The sequence below is a fragment of the Rutilus rutilus genome (assembly GCF_951802725.1).
Source record: "Rutilus rutilus genome assembly, chromosome: 6".
NCBI classification, from domain to species: domain Eukaryota; kingdom Metazoa; phylum Chordata; class Actinopteri; order Cypriniformes; family Leuciscidae; genus Rutilus; species Rutilus rutilus.
In genome coordinates, this window is record NC_140214.1 from 4,082,638 (window position 1) to 4,099,373 (window position 16,736).

Here is a 16,736-nt window from a genome sequence, read left to right on the forward strand (position 1 = left end):
GGTTACTCAAGAGAACATGAAGCATTCGAAAACACAAGAAGCTCCAACCCTCTTACACAAAAGACCATAGTATTTCCTTAAAAATAGAAAACGGAAAAGCCTTCATTACAGCATATATATTTTGGTCAATACCATGATGGTAATACCATGGTATTTTTTGAAGGTTCTTGCTATGCCTCGTCAATGCATGGTATATGAATTGGACAAAATGTTGTTTTTTCTATTACCATTTCTCATACTTTGCTCTGTGTACTGTGTTAATATTAAGTATTTTTTTTCTGTATTGAATTTACATAGGTGTTTTACCCATGTTTTGAATTACACATCACATTGTGTTGTGTTTTAGTGTTAACGGAAATATACCAGTCCAGTACCTTTTTTTTTTTCTATAGATTTTGTTTAAACCTGTGACACATTTAATATTATAAGAACCCCCCCAAATGAATGGTGACGTTAGTATGAATAACATCAGCATTCATATACTAACGATTGAGAACAGTTGCATGTCCATGCATGTCTTGACCTGTCCTTGTCCGTAACCTCTCACACTGATTGGTAAACGGCTCCATCAATGGCGACTCAGTTTTCATTCAATTTGCCTGTAAACGAGGCGAGAGAGAGGATGTAGTTTGACGTCACACAGGTCTATCATTCCATCTCTATCGCATTGCTTTCTTCTGACTCGGCCATTAAACACAATTGTCTTTATCGGTCCATCAGTGAACCACTTAGATCAACACTGCTGGCTCTTCAAATGAGGAAAGTGAGTGACATCTTCACCGTGAAGCGTCTGGATCAATGAAAGCCTAGGAAAAGCTGTGTGAGGGTATAGATCCACATGAGGCTGTTTGAGATCGTCTAAATGATGGACAAAGGAACGTTTTTCAAGACGTATATGACGTCCTACAGTGCAATGGCTCTGAAAAATCAGCTTGAACTCCTGGTTTTGCTACTGTACCTTTAAGAGTTCTGAATGACCTCTGTTGTGATTGATGCTTTGATCTCTGGAAGTTCTAAAATTCTAAAATCTAGTACTTTGAACTCTTTCAAAAGATCAAGGAAAATTAGATATTTTTCTTTTTTTTTTCATGTGACCTCCGTTTAGAAACAATCTTTGAACACTGTTGACCCAGCGCTGCTGCTGAGAGATGCAGCCCACTTTCATGTTGGTATAAAGCTCAACACACAGGCAATTATTCTCACAAGTGGTTGAGGGAGCTTTACAGGTGTTACACAAACGCCTGCGTCAGCATGATGCTGCTGTGCAACAGGGAACACACACGACTGCAGTGCGAACGCCTCCGGTCTGACCTGCTTTCTTTGTTGTTTTGCGTAGATCATTACTGTTCTCATTCTGTCTCAGTAAAAAACACAGTTTGAGGGATGTTTGGCTCGGTAACTAATGATCTGAGGTTGGGATTTGGGGTCGTACTTTGCCTGAAGAACAAATACTGACTCTGTGGACCTGGATCTGAGCAATGAGAGAGAAAAAAAAGAGTTTTAATGTTGACATGAGCGTTTCTTCAACGACCTGTTTGGACCTCATAGAAAATAAATTAGTTTAAAACACTTTTCTGCACACTCTCACTAGTTTAATTCATGTTTTCTAACAATGGATGTACGTTTATCTCAGGATGCTTTTTTCAGCACCATTTTACTTTGGAAAAAAAAATACTTTTTTACGTAAAATTTTTTATCTCGAGCATTTCTGTGACCGTTGTCTACTTCTCAGCTGCTATTTTAGTATAATTGAGATACTTTGATTTTAATTTAGCTTTCATTTTAATTCTAAATTATCGTTAGAATAGTATAATATAATAATTTCCATTTTTATTCGTTTTTGTTTTTTTTTAAAATGTCTACATAGTTTTATTAATTTTTTATCATCTTTATTATTAAGTATTACTTTTTATTTCAGTTTTATTTAGTTATTTTACTACATCAAGTTAAACTAAATTAAATTGAGCAAAGTAGTTTAAAGAAAGTTTTTTATATTTCATTTTATTTCAGTTCACATTTATTTCAAGGAACGAAAGTGTTTTTTTGTTTTTTATTTTAGTAAACGATAATATCCCTGTTTTATTAGGAGCAACAGCTATTAAGGGACAGTTGTAATTTGTGTAAAAATGGTTAGGTTTGTCTCTATTTCACAATAGTTTATCTATTTCACTATTTTAGTATTGATATATCGACCTGATATAGTCAATATTAACATATTCAGTCATTTAAAATGATAATTCATAGCTAATGACCTGTTTTCTTGGGTGTAGCTTGACATTTGTGCATTTGACTGATGCTTTTATCCATTCAAGATACACACACACACACACACACACACACATTTAGTATGTTATTCATGTTTTATCAGTGTTAATTTAAGTGTATATTATTACTCTGTTTTAGACTACAGTGATCTGGACTTGGCAAAACACACAGTTCACAAAGCTTGATCATCAAGAGTGATGATCTTTGTGAGTTGTCCTGTGATTTTCTTTGTCTTTGTTCTCTCCTGGCCTCTTTTCTCTTGAACATGGAGCGACTGTGATGGTGTCTGTTGTTGAATAGCACTACCTTGGCATGGCTTGTGTCTGTACATGTTCTGTACTCCACAGGATGATGATTCTTCAGATGCTAACTCAGTTTGCTTGTGTTGAAGTCCTGTGAACTTGTGCCTTGCCTTTGAAATGCCCGTCTCACAATTGGCAGTCGTACTTTTTGTTTTGTTGAAGTTCAGAGATTGCTGACATGATGCTTCACATCAGTGCATTACTATAGCTGACAGAACTGATGCATCTTTTGGTTTCAATAAAAATCAACCCCTGGGTTATTTATTCTTGTTTCTCTCCGCAGTACAAACAAGTGGAGCAGTACATGTCCTTCCACAAACTTCCGTCAGATTTCCGACAGAAAATCCACGACTACTATGAGCACCGTTACCAGGGCAAGATGTTCGATGAAGAAAGCATCCTGGAGGAACTGAACGAGCCGCTCAGAGAGGTGAGCTTGTGTTTGGTTATCTGTGTGTTTGCATAGGTCTGTCAATGTCTGTAAACATCCGTGGGAAAAAAAAAACTCCCAGAAGGCCCTGCAGTTGTCACAGAGCTTTCCGAAACAATAAAACCACGCTGAACGGGGAACAGCTTCCAAACTAATTTATGTCACAGTAAACAACTAAATCTCCTCTGTGAATGGCTTGCAGCTTTCACTGTAATGATGTTTAAGAGAGCATAACTAACATTGTGCTTTTTGTGTATTGATGTTTCAGTTTGGATATGATCTTTATGGCTGAATCGCACCAAGAAATGTAAAATGTCATTAAAAAAACCCGATATATATATATAGAATCAAATTTTCAGGATTGGTTTTGCCATTACAAGCACATTACCTTACAAATTCTTATTACCATATCTCTAATAATTTTGTAAAATGTTAAATTTAAAATTTCCAATATATAATAACTTAAATCTTTTTCTGATATTGGCATAAATTAAATTCAGCAAAACAAATACAAGGCAATAATATATATTAATTTTCTCAATGCATATTATTATTAATAATAATAATAAATAAATAAATAAATATATATATATATATATATATATATATATATATATATATTACACATTACCTTACAAATTCTCAATTCTGTATTAATTTTCTAAAAAAAATGTTTTTATATTTTATGTGAAAAATACTGAAAAATAAAAAAAATGGAAATATAACTTAAATTCTTTTCTGATATTAGTGTAAATTAAATTCAGTAAAACAAATACTGGGCAATAATATACTATATTTTAATTTTCTCAATGCATATTAATATTATTATTATTATTAATATGCTATTTTTATATTATTCAATAATATATAATTTTTCAGTATATTTACTATATATAAAAAAGTATGTACTGAAAAACTAAAATAATGTAAATATAATAACTTTAAATTGTATTTTCTTATTTTAGCATAAATTAAATTCAGTACCACAAATACTGGGCTATTCCCCCATATGTTTTATGTGAACGCTGTGTATGTGAAATATGTGTTTATGTATTTCCCTCACCCTGCGGTCTTTCCATCTGCTGTCAGGAAATCGTGAACTTCAACTGCCGTAAGCTGGTGGCCACTATGCCCCTGTTCGCCAACGCCGAACCCAACTTTGTGACAGCCATGCTGACGAAGCTGCGTTTCGAGGTCTTCCAGCCAGCCGATTACATCATCCGTGAGGGAACCATCGGCAAGAAGATGTACTTCATTCAACACGGCGTCGTGAACGTGATAACCAAAGGAACTGTTGGGCTGAAACTTTCTGACGGCTCCTACTTCGGAGGTACAATCCCACTCGTATTAACCTCGTAAATTAGATGGGAATTAAACCATCACTTCACTTAATTAAACTGCTCAAATCCTTATTGAACCTCATTACATTTTAAATAATTTAAGCCAGATATGGTGTGACCTCTTCCATTTTAGCACTTTTATCGTAATTATATTGATGTTAAATTAGTTGAACTTTAAAGGCAATCAAAATATTCGGCTCTGGCCTGACATTGATATTTAGATGTCAATGATGTCACTGTAATTTAAGCACTTTTTATTCTCTAGACAGTTTTTCTAGCCTCAACCACAGTCTGTGACATCATTCAACAAACTCTTTTTTTATATATATATATATATATATTTGATGGTGATGTGTGTAATTTCTGCACTACCAAATGGAATTGCAAATGATCATTTAGAAGTTTTTCCAACACATCCCCACCTGCTATTGGTCAGACAAACAGGAAGCTCCGCCCCTAAATCTGCTCAAAATAAACAAAACAGTGTTTTGAAAGCAACACAGTGTTGATACCATTCCGGAAATGTTCTTTAAACCAACCCATGAGGCGTTTGTGCATTTATGTGCTCTAAAGTCAGGATTTTAAGATGGATTTTGATTGCTGTTGATGTTTTTTTATCATTGCTGGGGGGAAAAATAATTACAGTAGCCGCGTTTCCATTACCCTCCAAATTGCGCAAATTGAAATTGCGCATTGAAAATACGCCCAACGGAAACACGTCAATTTTGCAAAAACTCCCATTTATCGCAAAAAAGTTTTTACGCTCGCATGAGGTGAAATGTTTCGTAAAACAGTTTTTGCGCATTTACAGGTCAGCTGACGTGATGACGCGGTGTGTTTGGACAGAATACGAGACAGAGTTGTTTATTAAATTCATATAAGTCAAAAGAATTACAGGAATAATGGATTCTAAACCTCAAATAAATGCCACAATTAAGACCTCGAAGCAGAAATGAGTGAGAAACATCCAGAAACTCCTCATATGTGCCGCTCTCAAGTATAATAAGGGTCGTTCCTCACCATTAATGCTTGGAAAACACAAATACGTCTCCTTTGATTAATAATAATGGCCAGTGCAGTGGCTGGGATATACATAAACCGACCAACGTCCGTTGCCATGGTTTTTGGAATGATTTTACTTATCGTGAGAGGAAAAAATGAAATTTTAGTCACATAACATCGGTTAATGGAAACGGCGTCGACATTTTGAAAAAATCGCAAAAGTTTTGCGCAAATCTGTAATGGAAACGCGCCTAATGATATCTTTCTCTGTGTTGTTTTAGTCAGAGTTGTGGTGTGGACTCTGCTATTCTTTTGGAGTTGTTGTGATTTTTTAAAATCTCTGATTATAGTTATTGTTACAGTTATCATTAATTCTTAAGGTGCGATCATTTTTACCATTGTTCCGCAAATTTTCATGGGCGAAATCCAGTCATTTCAATAGGAGTCACGCGATCAGGAATTTTGCGTGAGGGCGAAACATTTCTCCACACAGATTTCTTTGTGGGTTCAAGTTGGTCACATAGATTCGCAGCGTTGACCAACAAAAAGCTGCTTGGTTAGAAAGTGAATTGTGTGTGAGCTGTGCTTCATACATCACTACACTATTGACAATGGACAATTACCTTTTTTTGTCGTAATTTCGCTGACCTTTAGTGTGAACGGGAGCGCGTTCTAACCAACAGGCTAAGCTTGTCTATTTGTGTGGCAAATAGTATTTTTTTTTTAAAACAATCAGGACAGATAACTGTAACAGTATTGTTGAAATGTTGCATTGCATCTCATTTAGGACACTGTATTTTCTTGTTAAAGAGGCAATATTATGCCCTAAAATCTTGATTTTGTTTTTGGGCTCTACTTAGAACAGGTTTTCATGCTTGAATGTTCAAAAAACACATTATTTTTACATATTCTCCATTGTTGCGGCTCCTCCCAGTCTGTCAGTAACGCTCTGTTTAGTTCCTGTCTCTATGAAGCCCCTCCTTCTAAAAAGCACACTGTGCTCTGATTGGTCGGCTGGAGCAGGGTGTTGTGATTGGTCAAGCGCTTCGAGTGTGTTTGGGAAATGCCCCGCCCCTTAACATAACGCGAGATTCAACACACTACTAACTAACTCAACCAGGCCCCGCCCCTTTATTATGCGCATTAATTGTTTAAATTAGGAATATTGTGACGTGTTTGTTCCCGGAAGAAAACTCAAGACTACAATGGAGGCGTTTCAGGGAGTTCAGAAACAGTGACACTGATATAGAGAATAACTCTCGCTTTGCTACTTTGCAGACCTTTTTTTAAGCTCAAACAGCAACATTACACACTAAAGAACATGTAAGAAAGCATAATAGGTCCTCTTTAAGTCTCTGAATCCTCTGTAGAGCAGAACTGCAGCAGGAGTCAGTTGAATTGTCATGGTTCTGAGCTGGTGGAGGGATCCAGACCCGGGGGAACCCAGAAGTGTGTGTGGTGAGATGTGATGTGCTCTGCTGAGGAGTGAAACACGATCTTTCTGCAGCCTTAAATCCGCATGAGTCAGCCGTTTTTTAGCTGCAGAGGACAGGAGGGTTTGGAAGAGGCTCTCGGCGCGTGACCTTGGAAAGGTCGAAGACTAACCGATGTCTTGTGCAGCCTGAGATAAAGAGAGAAGCCTTGTCTGATCCTGTGGGCGTTGTGCAGAAGGATCCGTCTCAGTTTTTCCCAGAGGAAAACTGTATTGCTCTTTTCATAGCTCAGACTTAATGGAGATCTCATTTCCGTTTCATTTAAGCATCGGACTTGTTGATGCTTCTCCTGAAATTCATTTGGGAGGGGGAAAAAAATAGACACAAACGAGACAATTAACACTCGGCATAGAGCTATCAAATGGATGTGAAATTTCACTTCATGATCAAATACAAGTAATTATATTATATTTTGAATAAAATAAATATACAAGATTATTGTATTTTGACATTATTTTTTGGAACAAGTAAGCACATTTCCCTCAAAATATACTGGCAAAGCATTTTAAATTTACACACACACACACACACACACACACACACACACACACACACACACACACACACACACACACACACACACACACGGCTATATTATTCTATAATAATAAGCTAATGCATTAATCTGAAGCATAAATGTATTTTTTTAATTTAAAGAAATTATATATAAAGTTTTTTAATGACCCCAGAACAGTTTTCTTGTGATTCACACTTTTTATTTATGTAAATGCTATGTATATGAAATATGTGTTATGTATTATAGAAATTATAGAGCTATATTATGGATATGAAACGAATAGCAGCTTTAATGAGAATCATTTGAGCTCATATTGAGATCTGACTTTTGATTGCACACTTTAAAAAAAATATATATTTTTTTCTCCAAAGAAACAACTGAAAAGCAGATATTTCTTTGCATATCAAAGTTAATTGTTGTTGTAGGATATTTTTCTTTATGGGTTATAGTAGCTTTTGTGTATGTGAGGGTGGATTTAATCAAATTAAGGAACAAATTAGATGCAAATGAGGTTTTGTGTCCACAGGAGTGTTTGCGTCTGCACCGGCATGTGTGTGTGTGTGTGTGTTCACCTTTATGTACCTGTGTTTGTAGCTTTAATTTACTGCCTTTTGGTTTGATGAATGACCCCCGGCTCTGGATAAAGCTGCTGGAATGACAAAGTTCTCTAAAGTGAACCAAGGTTTCCAAGGTTGTGTATTGGATTTTCTGGATTGATTAGGAAAGCAGACAGGGAAATGGACCGAACACACAGAGGTCCCTGATGGATGGCTCAGGATTTAATACGCGGACTGACACACAACATCTACGATGAATGATGTTTATTATCTTCTGAGGCTTATGGGTTATTTCTCTCCCATCCTAAGGAACTAGTTGTGTTCCAATATCGCATGAGCTAAATTTAATCCCGGAGAACGTGTGTGTGATCTTCTAAATATAGACACAAAACAACCTTGAACATTCACCATGAAAATATGATTATTGGGGCTTAGATGTGTGACGTATATATACGTCTGTGGGTCTTTTTTTTTTTTACAATGAAAGTCATTGGAGTCAAGTGTTGTTTGGACCATAATTGTTCTTCAAAATATCTTCTTTTGTGTCCCCAAAAGAAAGTCAAACAGGTTTGCAGTGACCTAAGGGTTGAGTAAATTATGACCGAATTTCCCTTTAAAATGGGATACGGGAATTTTAATTTTTAAGACACGAGAGCTCAATAAAGCGAGAATATATTCAGCACTTTATAATGAGCATTCAAATCACATACTTTTGAATGAAGTCTGCTAAAGTTTAATTACTTTCTGCAGCCATGTATTTAAATTCATTCCCCGTTCAATGAAGGACTCTTCAGGGTTTCAGTTTTCGAGCAATTTAAAAACACTTGCCATTTAGAAAAGGTCTCAGAGTCACTCTCCCCTGATTAACGCCACTATCAAGATGTTTTTAAATTATTCTGGTACTCATGTCCTGTCCTTAAATCTTCAATGTGTGTGAGTTTGACCGTTTTCCTCTCTGTCAGAGATCTGTCTGCTGACGCGGGGTCGTCGTACGGCAAGCGTGCGAGCGGAGACCTACTGTCGCCTGTATTCTCTCTCCGTGGACAATTTTAATGAGGTATTGGAGGAGTATCCCATGATGAGGAGGGCCTTTGAGACCGTGGCCATCGACCGACTGGACCGCTTAGGTAAGCGAAACCAGAATCACCTTCTGAAGTTTCTTAAAGAACAGTAATGTGAACATTTTAACGGCTAAAGGGATTATTCGGGGTTAAATACAGCTTAAGCTTTATGGGCAACATCTGTGTCGATTAGGACTTAATATTGACCTCTCAATAATGGTGGGCTTGTAAAAAAACGAACTGAAAACCTGTTAACAGTAATGCACGTGTCTCTTTGACTTCTAATGTTAATGTTTAAAAGCAGAACTTTTAAAGAATATACTTAAGTGTTAATTGAATATGTTTTCTGACACTTAATTGCATGTTATTTACAATTAAACCAAATATATATTATAGGTTGAATTTGTATTAAATGCAAATGAGTTGAATTAGTTGAACTAACTAATGAATGTTTTCTGACACTTAATTGCATGTTATTTACAATTAAACCAAATATATATTATAGTTTGAATTTATGTTAAATGCAATTGAGTTGAATTAGTTGAACTAACTATTGAATATGTTTTCTGACACTTAATTGCATGTTATTTACAATTAAATTTAAATATATTATAGTTTGAATTTATATTAAATGCAATTGAGTTGAATTAGTTGAACTAACTATTGAATGTTTTCTGACACTTAATTGCATGTTATTTACAATTAAATCAAAATATATTATAATATGCAATTTGTATTTGTGCAGTTGAGTTGAATTAGTTGAACTAACCTACTGTAAGTAGAACTTAAGTAAATCTTTATATCTCATTTATATCTAATCTTTATATCTAACTTTATATCTAATTTTCTTTATATCTAATTTCATAGTTCTATTTTCTTTGAAATATGTTTTAAGTGTGCTGCTGAACACTGCCAAGTATACTAAAATATGGTAAACTAAAATATGATTTAACATCATGTCTAATGAAACTTGTATGTCATGTATTTCAGTCTTTTTTTAATTACACATTTGTAATGATGAAGTTGCGGTTTAGAACATTTAAAATACATAAACTTTAAGCAATGCAAAAGATTATTAAAACACAATTATTTAAAACTTTTTAATTTGACATTGTTACATAGTGCACTTTTTAAAAGTGTGTTATGAAATATAGTCATGAAAGTGTGCTCCCTTTAAGTAAACTTAATTTGACTGCAGTTTTTTTACAGTCACTAGGACACATTTCTTAATACCTAGTGGCCTAAACTGTGTATCATTTATCATTGCTTTGGCACAAAATGCAATCAGTGACATGACATCACATCTTTCAAATCACATGAATTAATTTCTCACTTGGACGGAAACACAGTCAATGTACCTCTATGTACCTACAGGCCAGTTTGCATGTTTACCTACTTTTTTCAGAACGTACATTCAAAACCTAACATAAAACGTATATAAAGTAGTACTAACATATTGAAATATAGTCCAAAACTAAAAAATGAAATACTATTAAAACAATTACATGTAGCTGAACAGTAATACGATACAATAATACAAAATGTTCAATTCAATTCAATTCACATGTATTTGTATAGCACTTTTCACAATACACATAGTTTCAAAGTAGAGTCCATATTACATTTTAGAGTCTGTTATCAGAGGAAACTAAGTTATGTATTTCAGAAATGTACACATACAAAATCACAGTTAGCTAATAATGCATTAATTTAAATAATTTAATAATTTAAGGCAGAAACAATGAGCTCATTGAAGTAATGAATACTTGTTTGTTAACAAATGATTATGAAAAATCATCTCTCGTTACAGGAAAAAAGAATTCCATCCTAATGAACAAAGTGCAGCACGACTTAAACTCCGGCATCTTAAACAACCGTGAGAACGAGATGATTCAGGAGATCGTGAAGTACGACCGAGAGATGGTGAAGCTGATCGATCAGCAGCGCCCGCGTGCCATGTCCATGACGCCCTCCATCCCGCCGGGGATGTTTGCTCCGCCTGGCCAATCACAGGGCAGCTCTGCCATCGCTACTCTTCAGCAAGCTGTAGCGATGAGCTTCTGTCCGCAGTTCGGTGGCCCTATGGTGGGTCCGAGCACCTTGCAGTCGCCCAGGATGGTCCGACGGTTCCAGGTTGTGCAAAGCCTTGCCAGCCCGGTTTCGGCTTCTCCTCAACAGTCTCTCCCGCCGCTTGGCGCGTTCGCCGCCGTTGCAATGGCCAGTCCGCCGGTGCAGAGTCCGCTAGCAGCGGCAGGCGGGCGAACTTTCCAGTACGGGAGTGGCCCGATGGGTGCGCGCTCCGGATCTCAATTGTCCCTCATCCAACAGCATGCTCCCAGTCCCACACGGCCCAAAGGATCCCAACCGTTGCACCAAACGGGCAGCTTGACCCAGGATGATAGAGCACTGTCTGCTTCACAACCCTCCCTGCCACAAGATGGCGCTCCACCCGTCGTGCCCAGCCCGCCGCCGTCGACCCGCGTGTCCTCAACATCGATCGGCCCACCTCATCCCGCCGTCCCGGGGCCTTCCGGTGTCCGGAGCGCATTGCATCAGAGAATGGCGCTGCCACACCAGGCGTCCGCAGCCGTGGCTGGGAATTACCCGTCCACAACGCCTCCTACAGGCACTCCCCCCGTAACGGGACCGGACTCGGCTATACGCAAGAAAGATTCCATAGTCAGCCTTCCCGAGACGGACTTCACAGCCAGATCCCGGCTCTCGTCCAACCTCTGACGAGGACTCTGAGACTCTTTGCAATACTTTTTTTGTGAGTCAAAAGTTCGTTCTTTTTGCTCGAGCGCCGCGCTCGTAGGATGGCTTTTCATAGGAACCAAAGGGAGGGCGATCGGACAGACTTAAGGTGCGGTCACATTTACCATTGCTCTGGGAAATTTCAAGGGCGAAATTTATATTTATGCATCTAGCAGATGCTTTAATCCAAAGCGACTTGCAAAAGAGAAACAAAAGCAATTTATCAATGTTCATAACATGCAATGCCAGGTTTAATTGACGACTAGATTAGGCTAGGAAGCAAGGTCGAGAAGAGAAGTGCATTGGTTTGAGGGTGTGGGATGGTTAAGTGATTGCAGAAGAGGTGTGTCTTCTGCTTATTGAAAGGTGGTTTCAGCAGTTCGGGTTTGCAGCTAATTCCACCGGAGAGGAACAGAGAGGGTGAAGGTTTTGGAGAGAGTGAAGGAACAATGAGGCTTCACTCATTTAATGACCTTAGCTGGTGGAGGGAGGGAGCATATACATGAAGAAATTGACTCACTCCAATAGGAATCCATCATTTGACTAATTTTCATGTTGGCCACTTGAATTTACCACACTGGCCAACGGAAAGCTTCTTGGTCTGGAAGTGAGTTCTGTGTGAGCCATGCTTTATTTTGCCCATGAGATATCACTAATGTGACCGCACCTTTACCGTTAATAGATGTCCTCTACATATAGATTCACAAGGTCGGATGCCTCGACTCCACCCGCTAGTGTAGCTAGTGCCGCCCCTGTACAGCTTCTGATGCCTCTTGATATATTTGTCTCTATCGTCCCGAGTGAAAGGGAGAAATCCTGTCGTGTGTTACATGGTGTTTTCCGTAGAGTTCATTCAAATGCAAACGGGGCGACTAGAAAATCAGGGACTTGCAAGAGATGACAATGATGAGATCGGACGCTTTGTGAACGTGTTTTCCTCCTTTCTGTATAAGCTCTACTTGTAGCAATCTAATTAACTGTCTTTCACTTTGTTGTAAAATATCAATGAACAAAAAAAAAAAAAGTATTATGGACCGCTGGTCGATCTTATATCTTAATGTAAATAAGAAGGGGAAAAAAGGGAAGAAAAAAAAAAACCAAGTGATAATAGAAAACACACAAATTGTATTTACTCGAAAACCAAAGTTGAGCTTGAACACAAGTTTTGGGTTGTGTCTGTGTCAACTGAGAAAAACAAGTCAAACTAAAACATCCTCTATTTAACTGCCTTGATTCCGAGTTTAGAAGCCATATACATGGTCTGTGTGTGCGTGCGTGTGTATTTGTGCACATATGCTTATTATTGTGTTTTATCGAACGGGAGTGTAAATGCTTGCGTTTTCACGTCGTTTCGTCAGGCGCGTCGATAAAGGCAATACTTCACTGCGTCGGGGTTGCACTGACAGTTGAGACTTGAATGCAATGGGTGTTTTGCAGAACTCGTTTAAATTAGCAGGCAAACCAAAATAATATCACGCTGTTTTCTGTGATCCATGTTGATCTGTACATGCAATATAATTCTGCAATATCCTCGCCCTGCCTTTTATATGAAAGCTTCATATCGCGGCGTAAGCAATTTAATCTGCGTTATTCAGAGAATGTTTGAAACCTCATCTTTTAAGGCACTTGATAAGGTCGTGCAGCTTTCGCAATACGTTCTAAAATTTGTCTTTGTTTTCTAAAGTTTAGCGGTATTTGTCACAGTGGTTTGTTTCAGTGATGAAAACGGGTTTTGTAATGTTTCATGGTTCTTTATTTATTTTAAAAAAAAATGTATTGCTGGGAAGGACAACAGTCACAATAAAAAAAATTTAATAAAAAGTCACAATTTTGAAAGTCAGTTAAGGCCAGAAATGTTGGTTGTTCCGGCGTAGACCTTAAAAAATTGTAATATTTACTTAATGAAAAAAAATGAATATTATCTCTATAATGTACTAGTATTGTAAAATATAATATCTTCTATATCTGTTCATTTATTCTATATTTTACAGTTTAACAGTGGCATTTTTATAACATTGCGTGTTCTCCCATTATTCTGATTTGCACAAATGACTGAGTATCTAAAACATGCTGCATATTAATGGCCTGTAAACGTAATACAAAGTTTGTGCGTGGGCTCGGTTTGCAGGTCTGTGAGCGCTGGCTGAATCGTGGATTTGTTGATCGCTTGCGAACATTGGGTTGATTTACGAACTTGTCTCTTTACAAGAATGTAGTTCGTTTGTGTTCGTTTCATTGTCAACTGCTGCAGATTTTTCTCACTTGAACTTTGAACTTGTAAATATGACGCTGTAAATTATTTTATGTGCAAACCCGGGCAGTAACCTAGAAAAAAAAAAAAGAAAAAAAAAAAGATTTTAGAAAAACAAAAATGAGATTGGTGCATAATGGGTTTTGAATGTATGCCAAATGGCATTAATGATGTGACCTGAATATTAACAACTGCCATGTAAATAGATCAGTGATAATTCATGCAAAATGGAAAGTGTGTGTATTTGCCGATTGTTTGTAGCGATCACGTCCTAAATACTTTAATCTGATACGTCTAGAATGCTTTTATTTTTCTAAGTCTTGTTTCTCTGACGGTGGCCCAAATGTGGATTATCGTAACTCAAAGCACACTGTGTCCCATTATCGCCCTCTATAGGACAGGTATCACCACATTCCCAGGATGCACTGAAAGACTTTTCGGGATTAAAACAGGCAGCTTAATCTATTAAAACAAAACAAGCATACAAACAGTTTATCAACAAGATTCCCTGGAACAACAATGCACTGATTACTATCGATGGTCATTTAGTCTTTTGCAAGCCTGCATTTACACTGCTAACCCATTCTGATTTTGTCTCATGATATGCACAGATCAGATCATGTTGCATTCATGTTTGTGCAAGAACACAAACACAACAGATTGCATTTTCTACATCTGATTTGGGTCTCTTTCAAATGTGATTCTGGATCTATTAAATACTGTATCTGGTTGAAATCTAAAATGGTCTGAAATCATCACTTGGTGCTTAGCTAAGGAATAATTCGCCCAAAAATTACACTTCTGGGATTAATTACTCACCCTCATGTCGTTCCAAACCCGTGAGACATTCGTTCATCTCCAGAACACAAATGAAGAGAGATTTCTGTCCCTCCATTCATAAAGAGATCGTAAAAGAAATCCATATGAATTGAGCGATTTAATCCAAGTCTTCTGAAGAGACAGAATAGATTTCATTTTGGCTTTTATCCACATATAACATATCACATATTTTGAAGGGTGAACGGGCTTTCAATGGAGGGACAGAAATCTTCATTTGTGCTCTGAAGCTGAATGAACGTCTTATGGGTTTGGACCGTGATGAAGGTGAACTATTCACATAGAGTGAATGTAAACATTTTGGATCTGTGCATTAGGCTTTGCAGTGTAAATGCAGCACAACACCGTGTCTACACTGGAAATGCATACATAAATTAGATCACCAGATAACAGAAACATAATCACAAACTGGCTTTGATGTATTTGTCAAAAAATTCAATATATATTGACTCTTATGCATTTGGCAGATGTTTTTTTTCCCCCAAAGAGGCTTACATTGCTTTTAAGGTATGCATTTGCTCAGTTCATGCATTCACTGGGAATTGAACCAATGACCTCAGTGTTGCAGAACGATGCTGTACTATTTGAGGAACAGGAATTAACTCTTTCCCCGCCAGCATTTTTTTATTTATTTTTTAAAGTTGCCAGCCGCCGCCAGCATTTTTGATCATCTTCACAAATTTTCATGGCCCCCACAATATTTTGTTGTATGCATATCTGAACATGCAATATATATATTAAAAACATGTTATTCTAGCATCACGCATTCTTTTTTATCAACAATGTGGGTATGTTTCATAAAAAAAGCAACATTTTTCACAAAACGCGTTCGGACAGATGGGATTCAGACGATGATCAACACGTAGCTGGAGTAGATCGAGTCCATAAACGCCCTTAAAGCCTCACAGTCCTACAGCTCGTCCTGGGTCGGCATTTCATTCGCTACACTCAGGAAAAAAAGGTACAAAAGCTGTCAGTGTGGCGGTACCTTTTCAAAAGGTGCACTTTTGTACCTAAAGAGTGCATATTAGTCCCTCAAAGGTACATATTGGTACCAAACGTGGACATATTAGTACCTAAATGGTACATTTTAGAACCTTTTTGAAGGGTACTGTCCCAGTGACAGCTTTTGTACCTTTTTTTTTTTTAAAGTGTAACGTTAGGCAGTTTTGATTTATATGTCATTTAAAATGTGATGATCGCGTTATTTTTCATGTGCATAAGTTTCTGCTTCTTCTTCACCTGTGTTTTAATCAGGAGGTTCTGTGCTCTTTCAGAAGATAGCGCCCCCTACCGTATAACAGTGAAAACACGGATTGCCGGGGAAAGAGTTACATTTCCTTTCAAAAGATTATTTCCGACAGAGGGGAAAATAAATTGTAAAAGTGCAGCATGCCAGAAACAGGTGAAGGGCGTCCGTCAACCGAAGGCATTCAGCTTCAACGCTGTTGATTATAATACCAGTGATTTGGCTTTGAGATGTAGCTTCGCGCTCGCTTCTGGTGTAGACTCGGTGTAAAGGCATCATTTCAGTCAGTCCTAAAAAGCCCCAATAATAAAGCCAGCTAACCGAAACCTCCACACACATCTCCTGTAACATTAGAGTCTGATGATATTAATCCGAGAAAGGAAGCTAGGAAGTGACAGTCCGTCGACCAGAAGGCTCAATGAAACTTTATCACAGGTTTTGCAATGCAATCTCTCTTATTTGGTTTCTCAGTGAAGGCACATTCAGTGCTCGAATAAACCTTTCAGTTCTGCTAGGCCTTTATGTTCGTTCGCCCAAGGACTTTTGTCTCAAATGCAACATCCACAACTGTTGGTCGAAAACGATTGGTATGGCAGTGAATGTATGTGAATAACTGGACCGTTTTATTTACATATGTACACACATTTGCATATGTAATGGTTTTAGCCCTAATTAAGC

General features: G+C 37.4%; 1 protein-coding gene across 2 annotated transcripts in view; it reads left to right on the forward strand.

Moving 5' to 3' along the window:
- Nucleotides 1-15,728, forward strand: part of LOC311291389 (potassium/sodium hyperpolarization-activated cyclic nucleotide-gated channel 2) — a 76,589-nt gene extending 60,861 nt beyond the window's left edge. For both annotated transcript variants that reach the window (XM_084410404.1, XM_084410403.1), the window contains exons 6-9: nucleotides 2,851-2,997; nucleotides 4,087-4,327; nucleotides 8,869-9,033; nucleotides 10,778-15,728. In XM_084410404.1, the coding sequence (XP_084266530.1) occupies nucleotides 2,851-2,997; nucleotides 4,087-4,327; nucleotides 8,869-9,033; nucleotides 10,778-11,703 (1,479 nt within the window). In that variant the 3' untranslated portion in view covers nucleotides 11,704-15,728. The remainder of the gene's footprint in view (nucleotides 1-2,850; nucleotides 2,998-4,086; nucleotides 4,328-8,868; nucleotides 9,034-10,777) is intronic.
- Nucleotides 15,729-16,736: the final 1,008 nt, after the last annotated feature.